Source organism: Exophiala spinifera (genome assembly GCF_000836115.1).
Source record: "Exophiala spinifera strain CBS 89968 unplaced genomic scaffold supercont1.1, whole genome shotgun sequence".
Lineage (NCBI taxonomy): Eukaryota > Fungi > Ascomycota > Eurotiomycetes > Chaetothyriales > Herpotrichiellaceae > Exophiala > Exophiala spinifera.
The window spans coordinates 366,768-387,239 of NW_015622513.1; the positions used below are offsets into that span (position 1 = coordinate 366,768).

The 20,472-nt window shown below is 51.4% G+C and overlaps 9 protein-coding genes and 1 non-coding gene across 10 annotated transcripts; 5 read left to right on the top strand and 5 right to left on the bottom strand.

The window, feature by feature from the left end:
- Positions 1 to 624: 624 nt before the first annotated feature.
- PV08_00128 (uncharacterized protein) lies at positions 625 to 1,174 on the top strand (the record flags this gene model as incomplete). The annotated part of the gene is made up of 3 exons (XM_016374496.1): positions 625 to 696; positions 887 to 944; positions 1,017 to 1,174. 3 exons carry the CDS (start codon positions 625 to 627, stop codon positions 1,172 to 1,174), a joined length of 288 nt encoding a protein of 95 aa, XP_016239772.1.
- Positions 1,175 to 2,158: 984 nt separating this feature from the next.
- On the bottom strand, positions 2,159 to 5,323 carry PV08_00129 (glycine dehydrogenase; the record flags this gene model as incomplete). The annotated part of the gene is made up of 1 exon (XM_016374497.1): positions 2,159 to 5,323. One exon carries the CDS (start codon positions 5,321 to 5,323, stop codon positions 2,159 to 2,161), a length of 3,165 nt encoding a protein of 1,054 aa, XP_016239773.1.
- A 504-nt stretch (positions 5,324 to 5,827) lies between these two features.
- On the top strand, positions 5,828 to 5,931 carry PV08_00130. The gene has a single exon. It is a non-coding gene; the product is annotated as a tRNA-Pro (tRNA).
- Positions 5,932 to 6,260: 329 nt separating this feature from the next.
- On the top strand, positions 6,261 to 8,192 carry PV08_00131 (uncharacterized protein; the record flags this gene model as incomplete). Its single annotated transcript, XM_016374498.1, has 1 exon — positions 6,261 to 8,192. The coding sequence occupies one exon, from the start codon at positions 6,261 to 6,263 to the stop codon at positions 8,190 to 8,192; it is 1,932 nt and encodes a 643-aa protein (XP_016239774.1).
- A 730-nt stretch (positions 8,193 to 8,922) lies between these two features.
- Positions 8,923 to 9,838, bottom strand: PV08_00132 (uncharacterized protein; the record flags this gene model as incomplete). The annotated part of the gene is made up of 2 exons (XM_016374499.1): positions 8,923 to 9,627; positions 9,680 to 9,838. 2 exons carry the CDS (start codon positions 9,836 to 9,838, stop codon positions 8,923 to 8,925), a joined length of 864 nt encoding a protein of 287 aa, XP_016239775.1.
- Positions 9,839 to 9,950: 112 nt separating this feature from the next.
- On the bottom strand, positions 9,951 to 11,314 carry PV08_00133 (uncharacterized protein; the record flags this gene model as incomplete). Its single annotated transcript, XM_016374500.1, has 2 exons — positions 9,951 to 11,183; positions 11,240 to 11,314. 2 exons carry the CDS (start codon positions 11,312 to 11,314, stop codon positions 9,951 to 9,953), a joined length of 1,308 nt encoding a protein of 435 aa, XP_016239776.1.
- Positions 11,315 to 12,667: 1,353 nt separating this feature from the next.
- On the bottom strand, positions 12,668 to 13,152 carry PV08_00134 (mitochondrial import inner membrane translocase subunit tim16; the record flags this gene model as incomplete). The annotated part of the gene is made up of 2 exons (XM_016374501.1): positions 12,668 to 13,090; positions 13,150 to 13,152. 2 exons carry the CDS (start codon positions 13,150 to 13,152, stop codon positions 12,668 to 12,670), a joined length of 426 nt encoding a protein of 141 aa, XP_016239777.1.
- Positions 13,153 to 13,644: 492 nt separating this feature from the next.
- On the top strand, positions 13,645 to 15,429 carry PV08_00135 (uncharacterized protein; the record flags this gene model as incomplete). Its single annotated transcript, XM_016374502.1, has 1 exon — positions 13,645 to 15,429. One exon carries the CDS (start codon positions 13,645 to 13,647, stop codon positions 15,427 to 15,429), a length of 1,785 nt encoding a protein of 594 aa, XP_016239778.1.
- An 895-nt stretch (positions 15,430 to 16,324) lies between these two features.
- On the top strand, positions 16,325 to 17,192 carry PV08_00136 (uncharacterized protein; the record flags this gene model as incomplete). Its single annotated transcript, XM_016374503.1, has 4 exons — positions 16,325 to 16,358; positions 16,635 to 16,699; positions 16,885 to 16,956; positions 17,094 to 17,192. 4 exons carry the CDS (start codon positions 16,325 to 16,327, stop codon positions 17,190 to 17,192), a joined length of 270 nt encoding a protein of 89 aa, XP_016239779.1.
- A 1,097-nt stretch (positions 17,193 to 18,289) lies between these two features.
- On the bottom strand, positions 18,290 to 20,296 carry PV08_00137 (uncharacterized protein; the record flags this gene model as incomplete). The annotated part of the gene is made up of 1 exon (XM_016374504.1): positions 18,290 to 20,296. One exon carries the CDS (start codon positions 20,294 to 20,296, stop codon positions 18,290 to 18,292), a length of 2,007 nt encoding a protein of 668 aa, XP_016239780.1.
- Positions 20,297 to 20,472: the final 176 nt, after the last annotated feature.

Genomic DNA, 20,472 nt, shown 5'->3' on the forward strand with positions numbered 1-20,472 from the left:
AGCGAGAATACAAACACCACAGCACAGGTACCTACGTTTTGCTAAGAATATACAATTCGGGCAGTGGATCCAGGTCTGCAGACTACGATGCTTCTGCTAAATTTACAAGGTTCAAGGATATAAAAGATCACATTGTGCATACCTTTCATCGTATAGTGAACCGGGTGCTCAACATGCCGATCTGATTACGCCTGCTCTCCCTCTCCATCTCCCTCGCTCTCTGGTTTCTTGAATCGCCCCCTCTACTTGACGTCATCTCTCGCGATCCCTACGAATACCCTGTACCTTAGACTCCTTTTTGCCCCCATACGCGTCTCGATCCCGTATACTCACTCACTCACTCACTTCCCATTTGTTGTTGTTGTTGTTGTTGTTGTTTCTTCTTTGGATAGAATATCTTGTTTTTTCTGTCCATGTAGTCCACCTTGAACCAGTGACCCTTCTCTCCCTCCCCCTTCGACCTATTTATTAATACTCAAGTAGCTCCCGACGTTACCCACTTCGCCGTCGTCCTCTTTTGATATACACAGTCAGCCCTCGGCACTTTGAGCCCCCATCACTCTATAAATCTTCACACTCTGCACTCCACCTTTACAATACACTCTAAAAGCAAAATAAAAAAAGATGCCCATCAACACTTCATCTTCCGACCAGGGTGTCACTGGCGCCGCCAAATTCGTGACTTCCACCATCGGTGTAAGTACCTATCGGTCATGTCCAAGGGACCATCATGGTCCGGACGTCTGCCATGATATCCCCTTTCTTTTTTATTCTTTGCCCGCGTTCCTACCCACCTCGTCCCAACAAATAACGGCAAAAGTTCACACATCCCCTTCACTGTAACTTTCTCACACCGATGATCACACTTTTCTGACAACGTCTATAGAACACCGTGGGCGGCGTGGCTCGTACAGTGGGAGGTGTCACCGGTGCAGCCGGTCGCGGTAAGTTCCTACTTTCCTATCTGCCCCTAGTACCCAGACCACTCCCTGACGCTTACGGCATACACCGTACAGGCATCGGAGACACCATCACCGGCGCGACAGGGAGCCTCGGCAGACCTCTGGGCGACGGCTTGAACAACGCGGCCACGGGTCTTGAAAACGGCACGCGCAAGGTCGCTCAGGGCGTCGAAGACGCGGGGGAGTGGAAGAGTGGCGCAAAGAGATTCTGAGGTTGGTTACAAAAATCCTGAGTCTGAGTCTGAGTCCCGGGTCCGAGTCCGAGTGTGATCCGGGCAATTCACATTGTTCAACCGACCGCCTAAGGCATTCACATGTCAGCACTCAGCGGTTCCTTGCCTCAGAACCGCCCCGTGGGTTGCTGCCAACAAACCTACACTCGTACGGAGTATTGAACACGGGCTCCGTGCGGGTCCACATGAAGTGATGGGAAAAAGAAAAAGGAAAACAAATATACCCTGACGACCACCGAACCGTGATGACGAACAACAAAAGGACGGTCCTTTTTCGATGAAGTGTACTGTATGAAATGTATGAATTAGTAAACTCAGGTTGTCCTTTCTCTCCCCCCCCCTCCGTACTCGTACTGGAAGGGATGTTCATTTCCTCACTTCGTATGTGCTCGTCCTCTCGCATCCTCCAAGTACCGGTCGGTACCTACTCCGTACACCCACCTCTTACTTCTGTCTGTAGATACTCCTGGATATGCGTAACGTCTCCCCTGCGTACCATCATCCATCATCGTCATCGTCGGCTCACGGTGAAGCTTTCGGTATGATCGCTGTGGGAATCGAGTGCAAACACAAACGCCCAGAAAAACACCACTTTTGAGTCATGGCAGAACAAGAACGAATCCCAGCTTGAGCTTTTGTCTCACTACTCGTTGAAAGCAAACATCATCCACTCGTACTAGGTACTATGTCACATTTTCAATTCCTTTGCTTCTTTTTTCGGTCACAGCAAAAACTCAAAAAGAACCGACCCCCTTTGCTCATCTATGACCCACCGACGCTGGGTAAAAACCAAAAAAAGTTCCCTTTGCTATCTATCTGTCTTATCCTCAGACCCGAGATGTTGAAACTCCGATCATGCAATAGTTATTAACAAAAGCCTTCCTTGAGTCAAGGACATCAGACCTGCAACCAAAACCCCAGGCATGATTACGTCGACATGGGCGCCTGAGGTCCAGTACATCCTTACTCTTCGTATCCTTCAACTGGCGTGCAGGTGCAGAAGAGATTGGTATCGCCAAACGCATCATCGACACGTGCCACCGAAGGCCAGAACTTCTTCTCCCGCAACCAAGGCAGTGGATAAGCTGCTTGTTCCCGGGTGTATGGGCGGTCCCAATCCTTACCCAGCAGATCTGCTTGTGGGTGAGGTGCCATCTTGAGAACATTACCTTCTCGGGGAACGTGGCCATCTTCAACTGCCTTGATTTCTTTTCGGATCTCGATCAACGCGTCGCAGAACCGGTCGAGCTCTTCCTTGGACTCCGACTCGGTCGGTTCGATCATCAGGGTGTTTGCAACTGGCCAACTCATTGTCGGTGCATGGAATCCGTAGTCTTGGAGACGCTTGGCGATATCAATGGCTTCAACCCCGGCGGTTTCCTTGAAACCACGAGCGTCTAGGATGAACTCGTGTGCACAGCGGCCGTTTGCATTCGTGTAGACAATCGGGTAATGTGGTCGGAGACGAGACATGATATAGTTTGCATTCAGCAGTGCCATCTCTGTGCCGTGCTTGAGGCCGTTGGCACCCATAAGTTGAATATATGCATAGCTGATCGGTAAGATCGAGGCACTACCCCATGGAGCAGAGCTGACGGGAGAAATGGCTGTCGTTGCGCGGTTGGTGCCTTGGTGAGGGTCGACGTGAGGATGGAACGGCAAGAATGGCTGGAGGTGTTCTTTAACCGCGATGGGTCCGACACCAGGGCCACCTCCACCATGAGGAATACAGAAAGTTTTGTGTAGATTGAGGTGACAGACGTCGGCACCAATCTCGCCGGGATTACACAAGCCAATTTGAGCGTTGAGATTGGCACCGTCCATGTAGACCTGTCCTCCATGATCGTGGACAATTTGGCAGACCTCCTTGATCGCGGGTTCAAAAACACCAAATGTACTGGGGTAGGTGACCATGATAGCAGCCAGCTGGTCCTTGTGTTTCTCGCATTTCGCCTTAAGATCATCCACGTCCAAGTTGCCGGTTTTGGTATCACATTTGATAGGAACAACCTTCATTCCAGCCATGGCGGCTGATGCAGGATTAGTTCCGTGGGCAGACACAGGAATCAGACAGATGTTTCTCCCCCTGGTCTCTTCCTTACTGTCGAGATACTTCTTGATCACGCGCAAGCCAGCGAATTCTCCCTGGGCGCCAGAGTTGGGTTGGAGGCTGACATCTTGCATACCGGTGATCGCAGTAAGAGCATTGGATAGTCTCGTAAACAACTGCACATACCCCTGTGCATTCTCAATGGGGGCAAAAGGATGGAGTTTGGAAAAGCCATAGAAAGATACTGGTAGCATCTCGGTGGTTGCATTAAGCTTCATGGTGCAAGATCCAAGAGGGATCATGGAGTGGACCAACGATAGATCTTTTGACTGTAAATGGTAGATATATCTGAGCAGCTCGGTCTCGGAGTGGTGCGAGTTAAAAACAGGATGTGTTAAATAGGGGGTCTGTCGCTTCAATGCGGGCGGGATTGGATCGGCATTCGAGGCTGCGACAAAGTCTGGCTTCTTGAATGCGGCCATGTACTCAGAGTTGGGCACACCGAAACATTCCAACAGGTGACCGAGATCTCTGGTTGAAGTGGTCTCGTCAATAGAGAAGCCGAGGAGGTCGTCGCGGCCGGTGAGAGTAAGACGGCGGAATAGGATCTCCTTTCTCTTCGCGAAAGCTAAGATGTTTTGATAATCCTCCTGGTCCTTTGCTCGCACAGTGACCGTGTCGAACAGAACAGATCCATCTTTTCCCAATCCTTCCGTGACAATTTCATATCCTTTGGATTTGAGCATGTGTTGAGCAAACCTTGCCATGGCTGATACCCTCTCAGCAATCTTTTTGAGACCATGTGGACCATGGTAGATGGCGTAAAAAGCACTCATATTCGCGAGGAGCGCCTGAGCGGTACAAATGTTACTGGTGGCCTTTTCTCTTCTGATATGCTGCTCACGAGTTTGAAGAGCCAAACGCAGAGCCTGGTTTCCAAGACGATCTTTGGAAACACCGACAAGTCGGCCTGGGATCTTCCGTTTGTGCTTCTCATTACAGGCGAAGAAAGCCGCATGAGGTCCACCATAGCCGAGAGGAACACCGAATCGTTGTGCATTTCCAAAAGCAACATCCGCGCCAAACTCTCCTGGAGCCTTGAGACGAGTCAGGGCCAGGAGATCCGTGGCTACACTGAACGTTGCCTCGGCAGTGTGTACGACATCCGACAGATGCTGAAAATCGAAGACACCACCGGTCGTGTCAGGATATTGCGCTAGCACACCAATCAGGTTGGCACCTTGATCTTTGACAAGCTCGCAGTCATTCTTCAGAACATCTCCTACAACAATATTGATGCCAAATCCTGTCGCTCTTGACTCGAGGACTGCAATTGTTTGAGGGTGGACACGATCGGACACCACAAATACTTTGCCTGGCTTTTTCTGTCGAGACATTGGGAGAGCATTCAGGGAGAGGGTCATTGCTTCCGCTGCGGCAGTGCCCTCGTCTAGGACGGAGGCATTGGCAATCGCGAGACCAGTAAGGTCAGTAACAAGGGTCTGAAAGTTCAACAGCGACTCAAGACGACCTTGACTGATCTCGGCCTGGTAGGGCGTGTAGCTGGTGTACCATGCAGGGTTCTCGAGAATGTTTCGCTGAATGACCGTCGGTGTGTTCGTGTCGTAGTACCCTGCTCCGATAAATGATCGCCAGGCACGGTTGGTATTCTGCAGGCTGTGGAGTTCTCTTTCGATGCCATGTTCATGCAGCCCCTCGCCGTTCTCTTTCCCAAACATGTTCTGCACAACCAGAGGCTTCTTAGCGCGAATGTCTCCAGGCAGGGTTTGGCTGATGAAGTCGTCGAGATCCTTGGCTGGTGGATCGAGTGCCTTGACCATCTGCACCTCATCTTTGCGTGAAGGGCCGATGTGTCTGTCGCTGAACAAGACATCTCTTTCCAGGAAACTCAACGCTTCAGTGGTCTGCTTTTCGGGCGCGACTCGTTGACGAAGGTGTTGTTGCTGAGAGAGGCACCGTACGCAGATACGGGACAGGTCGATTGGTTTGGATTGAGGCCGCAGCAATCGCCTGACCGGCAGGGAGGCTCGCGGTAATGCTACAAGAGCAGTAGCCATGATGAGAGACGGGTTGTAGCTGTTGGTCAGCACTTCATCAACGAGGCCCTTCGAAACAGGTTGAGAGAAGAAAAGATTCAGAAAGCAATTGAGAACAGACCGCGCATACGGCCATGGAGCGGGCGATAGCAGTGGCCCTCTCTCCAAATGCTTCACGCGATAAAAAAGATGTTCGGGCGCTTGTTCGGCGGACTGGTGGCCGCTGCTGGGTGGGCCAATCACAGCTTAGTTATGTTGCTTATGTAAATGTGATCGCCTCCCCACAGTCACCGCAGGGCGTATGGATCCTCAACCCTTTTTCAGGCAGCTTTTCCATGTGCTCCAGGGAGATGCACGGCCGGAAGTTGGAACTCGTCCCATGTCTCTGGGAGGGGCGAGAAATAGCGTTCATTGGCCAAGCGTGCACATAATACTGCCAAGCGTCCCCCGTCGGCGGTGGAAAGTAAGTCATTTATTGAATATGCCGAATTTGCGGGTAAAATTCCGCTCCAGATTGCAATCGATGGCTCAATGGTCTAGTGGTATGATTGTCGCTTCGGGTGTGACCCCTCGTGGTTTTAAAAACTGTGAACTGTGACAGGCCTCGGGTTCGAATCCCGATTGAGCCCTTTTTTTTGGTCTCTTATATTGTCCATGACGTTCTGTTTGTGGTGATGATATCCAGTGTCGAATGCATTTTTGCAACGTGAAAAGGGACATTGGCTTTGGGGGAGTCACCCAGAGCAGACGAGGGCAATGTCGGGTTTACCGCGGGCTCCCGCCTCATGACCACCAATAGACTATGCCGTAATGTCTCACAATTTACGCCAGACTTCGTATTCCGTTTTCGGACTATATTTCAAGGCTCACTAGGCTGATAATGCTGCGTTCGACTCATCCAACATCCTCTACATGCCAGATGCCCCCATGACCATGTCTGCGATATGCAATCGGTGTGATGTGGCTTTCTTCCAAGTCATCGAAACGTTCCGCTAACTCTTCTCCTTCCCCGCGTTGTACCTCTCAGTCAACATCAACGTCTCCCGGGTCTACGCTCGCCGAAGTACTACGCAAGAATCCCTTCCGGGGCGGCTCGCGAGAGTCTCTTCCTCGACAGCATGAAGACGATCCCTCCATCTCACGAAATCGCGACCTAGCCATCCTCGCCGATCTCTTTCCCGACGTTAAGCTCGAAGTCCTCCGCGAACTCCTCGTCCGTTTCGATGGGGACAGCAGGCTACCGATATGCACCGAGCAACTTCTCAAGTATAAGGTAGAGTGGGCTAGAGGCCGGATGAACATACCACCAAGAACGCAAGAAGATCCCATTTCCGTGGAAGACCAGTTCAGGTCGCGGGAATATGTTGACGCCGTGAAGTGGACGCTCGGGCGCGAGTTCAACGGCTTGAGTAGAAGTGCTATCGATGCTGTTCTGGCTGAGGTCAATTCCTCTTACACGTTGGCACGACCTACACTACAAGCCATCGTGAACAGGTCATGGCGGAACACATTCACCAGTCTATTCAAGAAAAGGAAGCCTTCAAGGGAGCCCCCGTCAATCTTGCTAGAGAGACCCAAAACCGCCACGAGCCCGGCGAGGTTGTTAACTACTGGAAATCCAGAGCTTGACGAAGAGCTTTCGGTACTTTTCACAGGAAGTGTTCAGGCGGCTGAGAAAGACCGTCAGCAGACCATCGATCTCGAACTTGCCCTGGCCCTCAATTTACGAGAGGCCGAGGAAGCTGGGGCCATCTTCGAATGTCAAGTCTGCTACAACGACGTTCCTTTCGAGGACGTTTCGGCATGCACACACTCTGGGCATACCATCTGTCTCGACTGCGTTCGTCGAACTCTTCACGAAGCCATCTTTGGACAAGGCTGGGCCAAGTCGGTCGAAGTGGGGCGAGGAACGCTGAAGTGTCTGGCCACTGATTCCTGCGACGGCTATATACCTCCAGATCTAGTTGAGCGAGCCGTCCTCCGCGAGAAATCCGGTACCGAAACCTGGACCAGGTTCGAAGATCGTCTAGCCGAAGACAACTTGCAAAAGTCGGGATTGCCCATCATTCGCTGTCCTTTTTGCTCCTATGCCGAAGCCACGCAAGTATACGACCGCAACTCCGCAGCAGAGCTGACATGGCACTTCCGCTGGCCCACGGGGATCAACATCTTCGTCTTCATCATGATGCTGGAGCTCATACCCTCCATCGCCTGCATCATCCTTCCGTTCTTGCTCATCTTTCCCGGCTACTTCCTCGCGTTGTTCTACACCGCACTAGGGCACGCCGCATCTCGAAGGCGTACTTCACGATTCACATGTCGACGGCCATCGTGTTCACGGAAGTCGTGTTTGAAATGTCTCAAGGCCTGGCACGATCCGCACGTATGCCACGAGCCCCTGATCCTCTCTCTGCGAAAGACGGTCGAAGCCGCCCGGACTGCGGCGGTCAAGCGTACGTGTCCGCGGTGCGGGACTGGTTTCGTCAAGTCTTCCGGCTGCAACAAACTGACGTGCGTGTGTGGGTACAGCATGTGCTACCTGTGTCGGAAGAACATAGGCAAGGCCGGAGACAACACCGAGGGAGGCGAGGGCTATCGGCATTTCTGCGAACACTTCCGCCCTACGCCAGGGATGAAGTGCAGCGAATGTGATAAATGCGACCTGTATCGAGCCGAGGACGAGGATGCACAGGTCAAAAGCGCCGGTGAGGAGGCTGAACGACTATGGCGAGAAAGGGAGGGCATGGTCGGCGTCAAGGGCCTAGAGGACGCGGTCGGCAATGTTGCAGGGGAAGACACGATCTGGCGACGCATCTGGGACGGAAGATGGACGATCCAAGGCGTCGTCGATGCTGCGGTTGAGCGATGTGTTTTTGTTGATATCGATTAAGCCTTGCTAGCATTACTCACGTAAAGGGTCGGCGCACGGGAAAGGGGTGTGTTTTGTTGTGTTCGTTCTCTTCAAGAAGCAGTGCGAAAATCCCGCGGGCGATAATGGACAATGGACATAGACAGGAAACTTTGATACCCAGGTAGCAAGTGTCATTAGGATTGAGATACAAAGGTTGAGATTTCATGATCATGCATCCTCCCATTCCTCTTTCCTGTTTTCCTGTCACCTTAGAGATAGCGTTATATCAACGGGGATGGTTCAGGGTCTCATGAAATGGTTCAGGGTGATGAGACCCTCTCTCGACCAAAGTGCGAGAACTAATGGCCACGACCATCAATATTACGTAGGCACAGAGGCATACCGAGCACGGTCCGATGTCGTGTTTTCTCTACAATAAACAGAAGCCAATGTCAACGGCAGAATTGATTGACTATCCCACTCCATCGCTAATATGGATCTTGATCTTGATCTCGAGTTCTGGACTGGAAGAAGTCGAAAGGGGAGAATACACTGATAGTTGTCCGAGTCAAAACAAGCATAACGTGAGTCTCTGCTTCTTGCTGTGGAAGAAATGTAGCCCTGGTATCTATTCTCATTCCCATTATCGTGATAAGGACTGACTTCTCCCAGCTCGAGTTGTGATATCAGAGGTGGACTACCCTTTTTTAGCAGCTCTGCCAGTTCCCAGGATGTGATCCTGAATCCAGAGGTGCGTAAATACCTGTGTCTAAAAGTCCTCTCCGCATTCAGTGCAGACTATGTAGAAACTCACAGAGTCACCATACTCGACTAGCTCCAATTCCACCTCCTTCACACAACCTTTGTGATGAAAGCACCTGCTGCTCGCCATCTTTTCGTTAAAGTCCTTGACAGCCGTTTTGATTCTGTTACCCTTTCGCTTGTTGACCTCGATCGAAAAATTCCAGAAGCCGGGATTGTACTCTTCGAAGACGGCTGCTGTCATTTCCGGTAGAGTCTTCAGGTCAGAATATTCAATGCACAGACAGGTGACTTCGAATCTGAGGTCCTTGTCATCTACCCTTGTGGACTCGTAGACGATGCGCAGAGGCTCATCAAACCCATCCAGGTCATACGCCAGCCTTGCTTCGTTCAGAAATCGAGCGCATGCGAGCTGTCTCAGCCGTTCACAACACAGCATGTCGGCACACTGGTACATCAGGACATTCGTCCTGAGGGCAGTTCTTAAGCCACGATGGTCAATGTTCCGAGACCAGAAATCCAGGTACCGGGCCGTCTCGTCTTCTTCTTCATCCTCCTCGCCTTCCGTATCCTCGGTGGAATCATTGATGAGTTTCTTGTAGAAATTGGGAAGCCGGCAAGCGTGGTAATTCCCGGTGTACATGAAAAGTATGACCCGAGCCATGTTCTCTGGTTCAATCTCCGGGAACGAAATGCTCCCACTTTCGGCCTCCTAAAAGGTATCAATAGAAGTCATCAGAAACTGTTGATGCAGAGAGCTTTACCTGGAAAAGACCTCCACAGGCTTTGTCCAGCATGTCTGATTGGGTGCATACTATGAGGCGGTGGACTTTGAACTCGACCTCTTGACAGCGGATGATCAAGTCAGTGTACTTTCCAGTGGTCAGGAATTCAAGATACGCGTTATTCGTAGAGGCAGCCATGATCCTTGCGAGCTGTTCATAGATGTGGCCAATGATCTTGTCGTGACCGTAAGAGATCGAAACAAATTGCTTCGAAACATGAGCCAGACGCAGTATTCTCGTCTTGGCGATATCATGCTTCACAGGACATCTTAGGAATGTCACTTCCATCATCCGCTGCTTCTGAGGGCGGTGTGGGCATCAACACTTCTGGTGAATTCTCGTACGGGGCCGGTGGCTGAGACACGTGAGCGTCCGCCATGCGCAGTGAATTCACGAAGCCAGGATCTGGGGAGGGCCATGTGAAGTCTACCCATTGCTGACCAATTACCGTGCGTATTCCCTTTGCGAGGACACGAATATTCTGTCGCCGCCAGAGAGACCACTCATGGTCAGTGACTGCATCTGAAGGGGTAATGGTGCCCGGTTCAGCGTCAGGGTCGTCTGCAAGCCCGTCGAGAACACTTCTCCAGACTCGCATTGTCTCGTCAAGCTCCTCAACCTTGCTGACGCCCATCACAGATACCCCGAGCTTTTCGCTGGGAAGATCGAGGATGTGGCCATAAGTGGCTTCGGAGCTGCCGAGAGGGTTTCCTAAAGCTCCAGCTTTGGCACCTTCACGGAGCCAATTTTCGAGAGCGAAACGAACTGCGACCACTTCGAGTTTTTCGCCCTGCGCATCTGCCCACTTAGCAGCATCAATGCAAGCTTGACGAAGACCATCGGGAGCAGGATGCCAGTTACCCATGGCGCCCAAGGGTGTCCCGTTCCTTCTCAGCAAGCCCATTCCCAGAGGGCTTGCATTCGGCACAACATCTACACCGGCGTTGACAAGTCGCTGTAATCCCTCGGTGAGAAGACGTGTGTTTTGGAGAGTGAAATTGGCATATGACTGGACAATGTCGAGGGGTTCCCCGGTCTCGCGAAGAATCATTTCCGCAAGCTCACAGAGGACGTGGACGGGGTAACCCGAGATGCCGACGTATTTGAGAGTGCCTTCTTCATCTCGAATACGCCGAAGCTCGCGGACAGCACCAAGAACCTCCTGAGGTGAGACGAATTCACAATCATGACAGTACACGGCATCGAGATATGCAGTTTTCAATCGCTTACAACTGCGCTGAATACTCTTGCGCACCCATTCTGGCGAGTAGTCGAAGACATCCGAGGCTATTCGGCCGACTTTGGTGAGAATGAAATAGCTTTCTCGTGGATAGTGCTTGCGAACTAGATCGGTATCCAGGGCAGCCCCGAGTATTTCCTCAGCTGGACCATAGTATGGTGATGTGTCAAAAGCACGCACGCCCAGAGCGAGCGCTTTCTGGACCAGCGGAGTTGGACCTAAGGCATAAGGGTCGAGATTGTACTCCAAAGCATGTCAGTCAAAGCACAGCCTTGGGGTAATCAGCTTATCAATCATACCTGATAGTTGAAAGTGGCGGTCCCGAAGATCAACGGCGGAAGCGACTCCGAAAGCGGCGACTGTGGTCTGGGCATGGTTTCTCAGTCCTCGCAAAGGCGTTTCAAAGTGTGGAAGAGATCAATAGGAGAAAGGAGGGTGAGACGAACAGGAGAAAACACTCTACGAGATATACATAATTTCTGGTTGTGGTGTTGGCGGTCAACCCATTCAACAAGAATGGGTCAACCGTGCCGGAACCTGAACCTTTTTTGTTCTTCGGGCGATGGCGAAATACCGGTGGGGCGTACCTGCGCTCAAGCCCCGAGCCAACATACACCAGAGAACGGGAGCTAGGGAGAAGCAGGATAGAGGTGCGGTGGCCTAGAACACATGGTGTTTCGGCGCCGAAGGTTGATAGGAGGCGGGAGGTGGAGGACACAGAACTTCGACAGATGCGACACGATGGAGTCTCTACTCGCACGGAAACTTGACATACTGCAAGGTCGCCTATTTTGGAGGGTTACACAAGAGATCCTAGAGATAATGCAGCTCGACCGCGATGGCGAAGGAGAATCGAGGAAGACGCCACCAAGATCCATGACGCCCTCACATTGGTTGACGATCTGGGCCTCCCTGGCATGCATAGTACGAGTAACATCTACGCCTTTTTGGTAGCACATGTCGCCGTGCCATCTTTGCTTTAGTAAGGTACTTCGATACTGGGTGTTCTTGATTCGTGAGGTGTTTCGCGGTACGTTTCCTTTCAACTAAGGCATAATTAACAAAGGATTTCAACGTCTCTGGACGGCCACTTTTCGATTATTCAGTATGAATCTGATTGTGTGGCGAGGCTGGATTACTAGATTCTCCTCCAACCTGAGTACCTAACCAAGACGGCGTGACCGACCTTGGGACAATGGAGATCGATCAAGAGAAGAGAGGACATGACTTCGCTCTCCAGGCAGTTCTCCAGAATGTTGCCCACGGGGAAACCAAACATTCGCCGGAGGGCAATCTCACGTACCCTCTTGGAAGTGTCTTTACAGGCTCTGCATGCCACCTCTGTTTTTCCTCCATCCATCACCGCTCATATATGTGAATGCAGCAGCCGCAGTCAAGCTTTAGAGGATTCGTACGTCTGCAATTCTGTCCCATAAGCCTGCCACAGAACCTTTCGTGAGTGTGCGTGATCAACCTCCCGTCCTCCTCGCTGAGAGGAAACACTCATCCAGGGGTTTCTGCCCATTGAGTCGCCTTGCAAAATAATGCACGCAGCCTTCCCCTCTATTGTACAATCCACGAAAACGATTTGTCCATTCCAACGCCTTTCGCTATGCAAATATATCAACCATGAGTAGAGGAGTAGGTTCGGTGGTCGGTCGGTGTCAGTCTGGGCATCGGCGCAGTTGCGTGTGGTCACCGTCCTTGTCGACGGTTAGCACATGGCATCATTCTTTGTACATTTTTGGCTTCCAACCTTCTTTGATTTCTTTTTCCATCTGTGCTTTGCGTTCGGCCGATCGCGCCTCAGCCTCTATTCGTTCTCTCGCCCTCAGAACTTTGCTCTGAATATAAAACGATCCACCGCCGCCGCCTTTCTTCGGTTCATTCAAGTCGTATAGTTTCTTGAATCGTTCCATCACTTGTTCCATGTTTATGCGGCCGCCTTGAGGAGGTTTGACATTGAGAATTTTGCAGGCTTCATCTAGAGTCATCCCGGATGAAGCAGCAGTATTGAGTGCACCAGGATCGTTCTTTGCCGCTGCTCTAGCATACTGCGAGGACGCCTGGGCTTGTTTATAGGCTTCTGCAAAGGCTCTTCCGAAGACTCGGCCGCCCGTCAGGACAATCTGAGCGATAATTCGATGCGCCTGTACCAAGTTAGTCCGAGTCATGGATGGCCCCGGAATATCACTGTAACTAGACTCACCATCTGGCCGTCTCGAAAGAAAAAGCAAAGACTGGCTAAAGTGAACGACAAAGATGGCGACAACAGAACCCAATCCACCCATCTTTGCCATGGAAGCTGTAGGAAATCTTTTGACGCAGGCGGCCATACTTCGGTTAAACCTTTGAAGTCATGTGACCCTACGATGGGCTGTGGTGACGACGATGTCGACCGGGCCGCGGCTTCCCCAAGTCCGGAGTTCTGTCTCTGCCTGGCCTGCGCACATGCCATATGCCACTGCGCTTTACCTGAAGACACACACACCTTATCGCTCCTTCAGTTATCATTCTTCCTCGACTCAGTCAGACAATGTGTATCGTTCTTGATACGACTGCTAACGCACGTCGCTGCAACCACCTTTCATACCGACACCGACAGTCTGGATGATCCGTAGTGCATGGCCGCATTTGGTACGCGGCTCCTCTCTTGCATCCCCAGCACACTCAGACACTGACCTCAGGTCCAGATACACCCTGGATGTCTTCAATGTCCAGATCAGGTCCATATGCATCTTCCGCCGATCCCTCAGCCTCCCAGCAGGCCTATGATTCAAATCCGCCTACCTTCGCAGCCTTTTCCCCTACTACTACCTCTGGATACTCCGCCACTTCGAAGCAGCGTTCCACCATCATAGTCCACAAGAAGTCACCTCTCTTGGTAGCGACACCTCCGCAAATCACTCGGGCACTCGCACACTCTCATCCGTTCCTGCTACCACTGAACAAGCTTGCTGGGTTACTCTCATGGAGTACTCCGGACCCTTGGGAGTCCTTCCTGCTCGTGGCAGCCTTCTGGGCCATCACGCTCTATGGGAGTGCGATCATCCGGTTTGCCAGCCCAATCATCGTCGTTGTGGGCTTGATATTGGGAATGTACTCGAGAAGATACTCCCCATTGTCCTCAACCAGCAAAACCGGCGAGAAACATATCAAGGGTCACAAAAGAGAGGCGTCGGAAACCACTTCGCAACACAAGACTTTGGACGAGATCGTTGATACCCTTCAGGAGCTTACCGCCCGTTGTAACATATTGCTGAATCCTTTTCTTGCCTTGACCGACTTCCTCTCTACACAAACCACGCCGACCGCAGCAACTACTCGACCCGCATTGACGACTCTTTTCATTCGCGTCCTTCTCGTAACACCTTTATGGATCTTCTTGACCCTACCCCCTTTCTACATTCTTACGACCCGACGAGTCGTCCTTACATTTGGCACTATAATCTTAACATGGCATTCAAAGCCGGCAAGGGTAGCACGAGTCATCCTCTGGCGTTCTGTTTTTCTGCGCAAGACTGCGGCGTTCATTACCGGACTGCAGTTTGACACCTCAGCTACACCGAAGGACAGCTCATTGCTGCAGTCCATTGCCAGAGCCAAGTTGAAATCTCAAGCCGGCCTAGCATCAGAAGCTGCCACCAAAAAGAGGCCAGATTCCTCAGGTGTACGTTTCACGTTTATTCTATACGAGAACCAGCGACGTTGGATCGGTCTTGGCTGGACCACGTCGCTATTTGCCTATGAGCGTGGTCCGTGGACGGATGAGCATCTCAATCCCGCACCGTCAAAGGACGAGTTCGAACTGCCCGAGGTGGAAGGTGGACTTTCACGATGGAGGTGGGTTGAGGGATCCGAATGGAAGATCGAACATGGGGATGCTAAGCAGCATAAGAGAACTGCCAGTCAAAGCAAGACCGGTCCAGCAGGAAATGCCGGTAAAGACACGGTCGACGATGGCGGTGGCTGGATATACTACGACAACAGATGGGAAGAAGGAAAGAAAGAGGATGGCTGGGGAAGATATACCCGACGTCGAAAATGGTACAGAGATGCTGAACTGGTGGAAGCCACACCCAGCATGGACGTTAGTCCTTTGGCTTCCCCGAACCCACAGCTATCTGACACCGAAGAGGAGAAAGTCAGGAGAGCAAAAGAGTTTGCGAAAGGTATCGGTGCGTCTGCTGATGCTCCAGAAAAGCCACCAATCTCTTCCAACGATCAGGGTAATAGAGTACCAAAGGCTGGCGACGACGCTGCCATGAGCATCAAGTCAGCCACAAGCAAGAAAAGTGGAGGATGGTTTTCGAAACGTGAGCGCAGTGACTCCAAGAGTAGTAGTGGGAAGAACACGGGCCAGTTCAGTACGAGAAGTGATCGAAGTCGTGATGGGCCAGAAGATGATATTCATGATCGATGGCAAGACACTACTGTGCCACATAGAGGCTTCAGCGTCTCAGAAGACCTTGCCATGTCTCTTGGATAGTCAGTAGCATGGGCTCACAATGCTTTATAAATTTTATGAAGAAGTAGGCGATTAATTATATGGTGTTGAGAAGACTGCGACTCGCTTGAATATATTTTTGGGTCTATCTCGACAATGCCTTTCCCATGTTGATCAGCTGCTTTTTCTATGTCGCTACTCAGGACTACGAGGACTACGGGGACTACGAGTAGGTTCTTCCAATCTTCCTCAATCGGTTTACGATGTGCCCAGAACGTCCCCTCGCATGCGTACAAGTTGCCTCATGCTCACTCGTCGACTACTACGTAATTCGACAGGGATCTTGATTTCTGGACTTTCACCTTCTTCCTCCATGCCGCATATTCGCTCAACTGTCTCACCGATCGACTCGGCCCTTGTCTGACTGATCGTCGCTTTCTCGTTCAGGGATGTCTGGATCACAAGCCACTCGATCCATTCATTTTATCATTCAAGCCACCTGTGGCCTTGAGCCGTGGCCATGGGGCCCCTGGTCTCACAGAGCCCTCTTGACCCCTTTACCTCGCGCCCGGGTAACGTGTTCACTCGTAACGCGAATGCTTCTGACGTCAATCCTTGTCTCCAATATTCCGTCCAAGATGGGACTTTGTGATGTCGATGATGGAAGAATACCCTGTTCGTGTTGTGTTTTGTGATGTTTTGTGATCCCCTCCCCTCCGGAAGCTCGAATTGCATTGGTACTGCCAACTCTCAGCTTGTTAGGTCGTGGACAAGGAGGGAGGCACTGCCTAGCTACCTCTCTCCCTGAGGTATTTATATACTCTTCTTACCGCCCATCAGTGTTCCAGCTGCCCCAAAGCCCCTCAACGTACTCGTACTACGATCATCTTGACTCAAAGCATACAAAACAAACACAGGTCAAATATCGAGCTCCGAGATGTCTGGAGAACAACAGAAGAAAGGAGGACAAGGTACGTCCTGGACATGACATACCACACATGCATACTCGTACATGTGTGCTTTGCCTACTCGACGTTCCATACTCTCCTACACCTTACCTAATACCTTCAATGGATCTAAGGACGCCCCTACCCTTGTGGCACCTGGGGCTCAAACTCATGTCTTTTGCAAATGGCTTATTTCCCTTCTGTCCCCCTTTCTACGCTTCATTCATTCATTCATTCATTCATCAGTCCATCCCTGCAGGACTCCGGGTGACAGTCTCGAATGCCGTACTGACTTGCAAGGCGGGCTAGGTGGTATCCTCACCGGGTTGACCGACACGGTAGGAAACACAGTCGGCGGCGTTACTGTATGTGATCTCCCCTTTCCACCTTTTCCGTTTGCTACTCATACGTTCTCCCCTGTCACATACGTTATGGTCGCTACTCTGTCCTGTCTTTCCTCAATGGCACTCACCATCACCCACCGGTTTACTTTATCCTAGCTGTGTACTCCGTGCGTTCCCCAAACTGATATGTAAATCTACATTCACAGGACACGGTCGGCAACACCGTCTCTGGCGTCGGTCAAGGCGTGGGCAAAACGGTCAGCGGCGCAACCGAAGGGGTATGTGATGTCTACTTGGGGTCGGCTCCATCGGTCCTTCCCCCTCCCAAATCAATCCTACACTGTGTCTTATCATAGTACGAATGAATGAATGATTCGGCTAACAACTCAAACCCCCTTGTGTGCCGTCTTTACAGCTCGGAAACACGACCAAGGCCGTTGGCAATACTGCAAAGGACACCACGGATAAGATTGGGGGAAAGAAGCAAACTGCCGACAATCCATTGGGCTTGTAAACAAGCACACACAGACACACACAATCCACCAATTCGCAGAAGACAGCAGTTTACGATCACTTTATCTGCGGCGTGGCTCGGGACCGGGGTGTGTTTTATGTCTCAGGGTACTCCCTGCCGTGAGAGTATCGCTTTTTGATATAATCACGTCTGTACCCGGATGCCGAGAGAGAGAGGGAAAGATGAAGCTATATACGTACCCGTAAAACGTATGCACAAAGTACTCTAACCGATGCAAGTCTGTACTTCTGTACAAGTGAAACAGTAGTATTTCTGAATGGTGGTAGTGGTAGCTTCTCAGTGCTATGTCTTAAATGATACTTCTCAGTCGTCACTCATGCACCACCCACTGCTCGTATATCGAAGACGCTCCTCGGAGTGAGGTAGACATGCTAGAGCAAAACAAACCAAACATGCCATGTCAACTAATGATCCCTCGAGGTTCATTCCCCATAGTGATAACTCCTGAGTCCTATCCGCAGAGTTGTCTCCCGCCTTGGTGCAAAATAAACGCTCAATGTCCCAAACTCCCCATCAGCTTCGTGGCCAACGCGCTTGAGACGTCGACAAGTGAAGCACAACAGCCCTTTCTTCACTCCCTGTGACCCTCTCTGGCCCTCCACAGCCAATCACACACCTAGGATATTGTGATTGTATATATATTGGACTTGCCAAATTTTGCTTCCAACACCAAGACCCCTAGAAGCGGCCAGATGGTTCAACGGAAACCGTGCCGACAATCTGCGCATTCGACTTTCTAGGCGACCGCGACACCGAATCCTCACTGCGAGACTTCGAGATTCACGCAAGTGACCATTCGTTCTCCCGAGGCCTGCCGATAGGAATTCGTGTTCTCCGAGGCCTGCGTTCCTGTTTATGAACCCCATACAAACCTCGCAGCTTGCAAGCGCCGACCGCCCGCCCGACCGACCAAATCGAAGGATAAAGAATCCCGCCCGGGGTTTCTTCATCATCAATGGTTATCGACACCATTGGTGGCTGAAGTTTTTGTCGTTTCACAAAATTCTGTTATTGTCCGATAAGTAATCCTGAACACACCTCTCTGTTGATCATCCTCGTATAATCAAAACGAAACTCTACAGTTCCAAAGCCGCAACAGCCTCATACCTGTCGAGGCAAATCAAACCGAAAAATGCAGGATGCTTGCACTCGTGTTTCTTCTTCCCACCGTGTCCAGCCTTCGTGCTCGTTGGCAGTGTGCTGCTTGCTGTCGCGCTGGGGGCATCAGTGATGATCCCTGTCTTTGTGGTTGAGGAGTCATCCGCACTCGTCTGACGCGGGCGATCGCGACACCCGAAGAAGAAACCTGGCGTTTCACAAGTACTTGGTGCGCCTGTCATGGTGGCTCGAGTTTGTGACACCGTTGGCGAAGGTGTAGCTTTGGGTGATGTCGTTTGGTCTCGACATCCCCACCACCCCGGGTGTTCACAAGTGGACGACGTTGAAGTTGCTGGAGCAGAGCTGCTTGTAGGTGTAGCAGGTGCTGTTGGTGCCGCTGTTGTGGTAGTCACCGTCAAGTTTGCGGTCTCCTTACATCCAAACCAACCAGGGGTTAGGCATGTGGTCGTTGTATAAGTCGTGGTAACGACGGGCGTTGTGTGAGTCGTTGTGGATGATTCATCCAAGCATCCCCACCAGCCTGGCGTTTTACAAGTTGTCGTTCTCGTACGTGTAGACGTCGATGTTGCCGTTGAACTCGTAGTTGTGGCATCTGAGCCATTGCTCTTGAAAAATTTCCAATTGTAGCAGTCAACACATTCGTCGTCAGGTATGCACTCGGGCACTTTGTCATATTTCTTGATAACGCTCTCGATGACGTTGCGAATCTTATGATTTCCAATGCCAACCCGCCAGCCGTAATCACTCACAGTGTCGTATACACACTGTTTTCCCGTATGGCATTGCGATTCCATAGCGTAGCCGCCAAGTGTGCATGTTGCTGTAGCTCCATTGCAGGTACCCATGAAGACCGGGTCACCAGTATTTCCAAAGTGATAAGCTCCAGTATATTTGGTCCGAGGACGGTGAGGGTCCGAAGATGGTGGCGCAGGCAGGCCGAGGCGTTTAGCTGCAAGGTCTTCACCTGGTGCCTCGAACGTGACTGTGGGCAGACCGAACGTGAGGCCCAGAAGGCTAGTTACTGCTCCGCCCAAAGAATGCCCGACAAGCCAAACATTCGAGTCATGGTAGAGCTCGGTAACGTTAGTGTATAGGTCAATTGCGGCTCGGTAGTATCGATTTTCACTTCGCAGGGCCTTTATCAGACATGTCTGATTGCATGTGTAGGTGCTGTCATAGCAATCACACACTTGACGCCAGAAGTATTGTCCGCCTTGAGCACAGCAACAGCTGAAGAATAAGTTGTCGTTGAGTTTATCTCGAGTTGTCGTTCCGTCCCCATCAAAAACAGCCGGGGACGTTCCTTTCAAACTGATAATGACAGTCTCGTTGCCTTCGTCGGCGAAGATGTGCCCCCGGAGACCGTCACCTTGCCAGCCAAATCCAGTGGATCTGTTGTATCCCTGACCGACGTCTTGCCAGTCTCCTTCGCCTGGTACTTCTGCATAAGCATCTGCTGCCATGATGGCGAGGTTGAGGATGGTTTCTTTGTCCGAAATGTTGGGGCCTTTAACCTCGTCCATCGACCAGTCCGATGCGTCCAAGATAGCAGGTGAGCCTGTATAGCGAGCATACTCTAGATACCGCTCTATGCTATAAGGCTCCCTGTCCACTAGTCTTTCGATCTCCATGGAATCGGATCTCGCAGTAAAGTGTGGCGGTTCTGCGAGAGGCCGTCGTACCCCATCTTCCTCTTCCGCAACAAGTAGAGGCTCTTGAGGCCGGAAATCGTACCGTTTATGTAGTTTTGGATCTTGATATGTGCCTCGATGGAAGATGTGGCGCAGTGTGAAGTCGTGGGTGTTGTGTTGTTTATTAGGCGCAGGCACCGGGTACCAAGGGTCGATGGCGGGGGCCTTCGCTGCGTCGACAATGGCGACCAGGGAGAGAAATGAGAGGAGCATGCCTGCCGTAACCCTCCTCTTAGAATTGCATGTCCGGTTCATTGATTTCCGCGTCTTCATGGTGTATAGGTGTTGTCGATGAAGGATGGAGGAGGTCAAAGGGTTGAAGTTGGCGGTTCCCTCTGAGTCTAAATACGGACACATGAGGCGTTGACGTCGACGACGAACGGGACTGCGGAGCATCGACCAACTCCAATCACATGCTTTGTTGCCCTTAAGGCATCAACAACGAATCC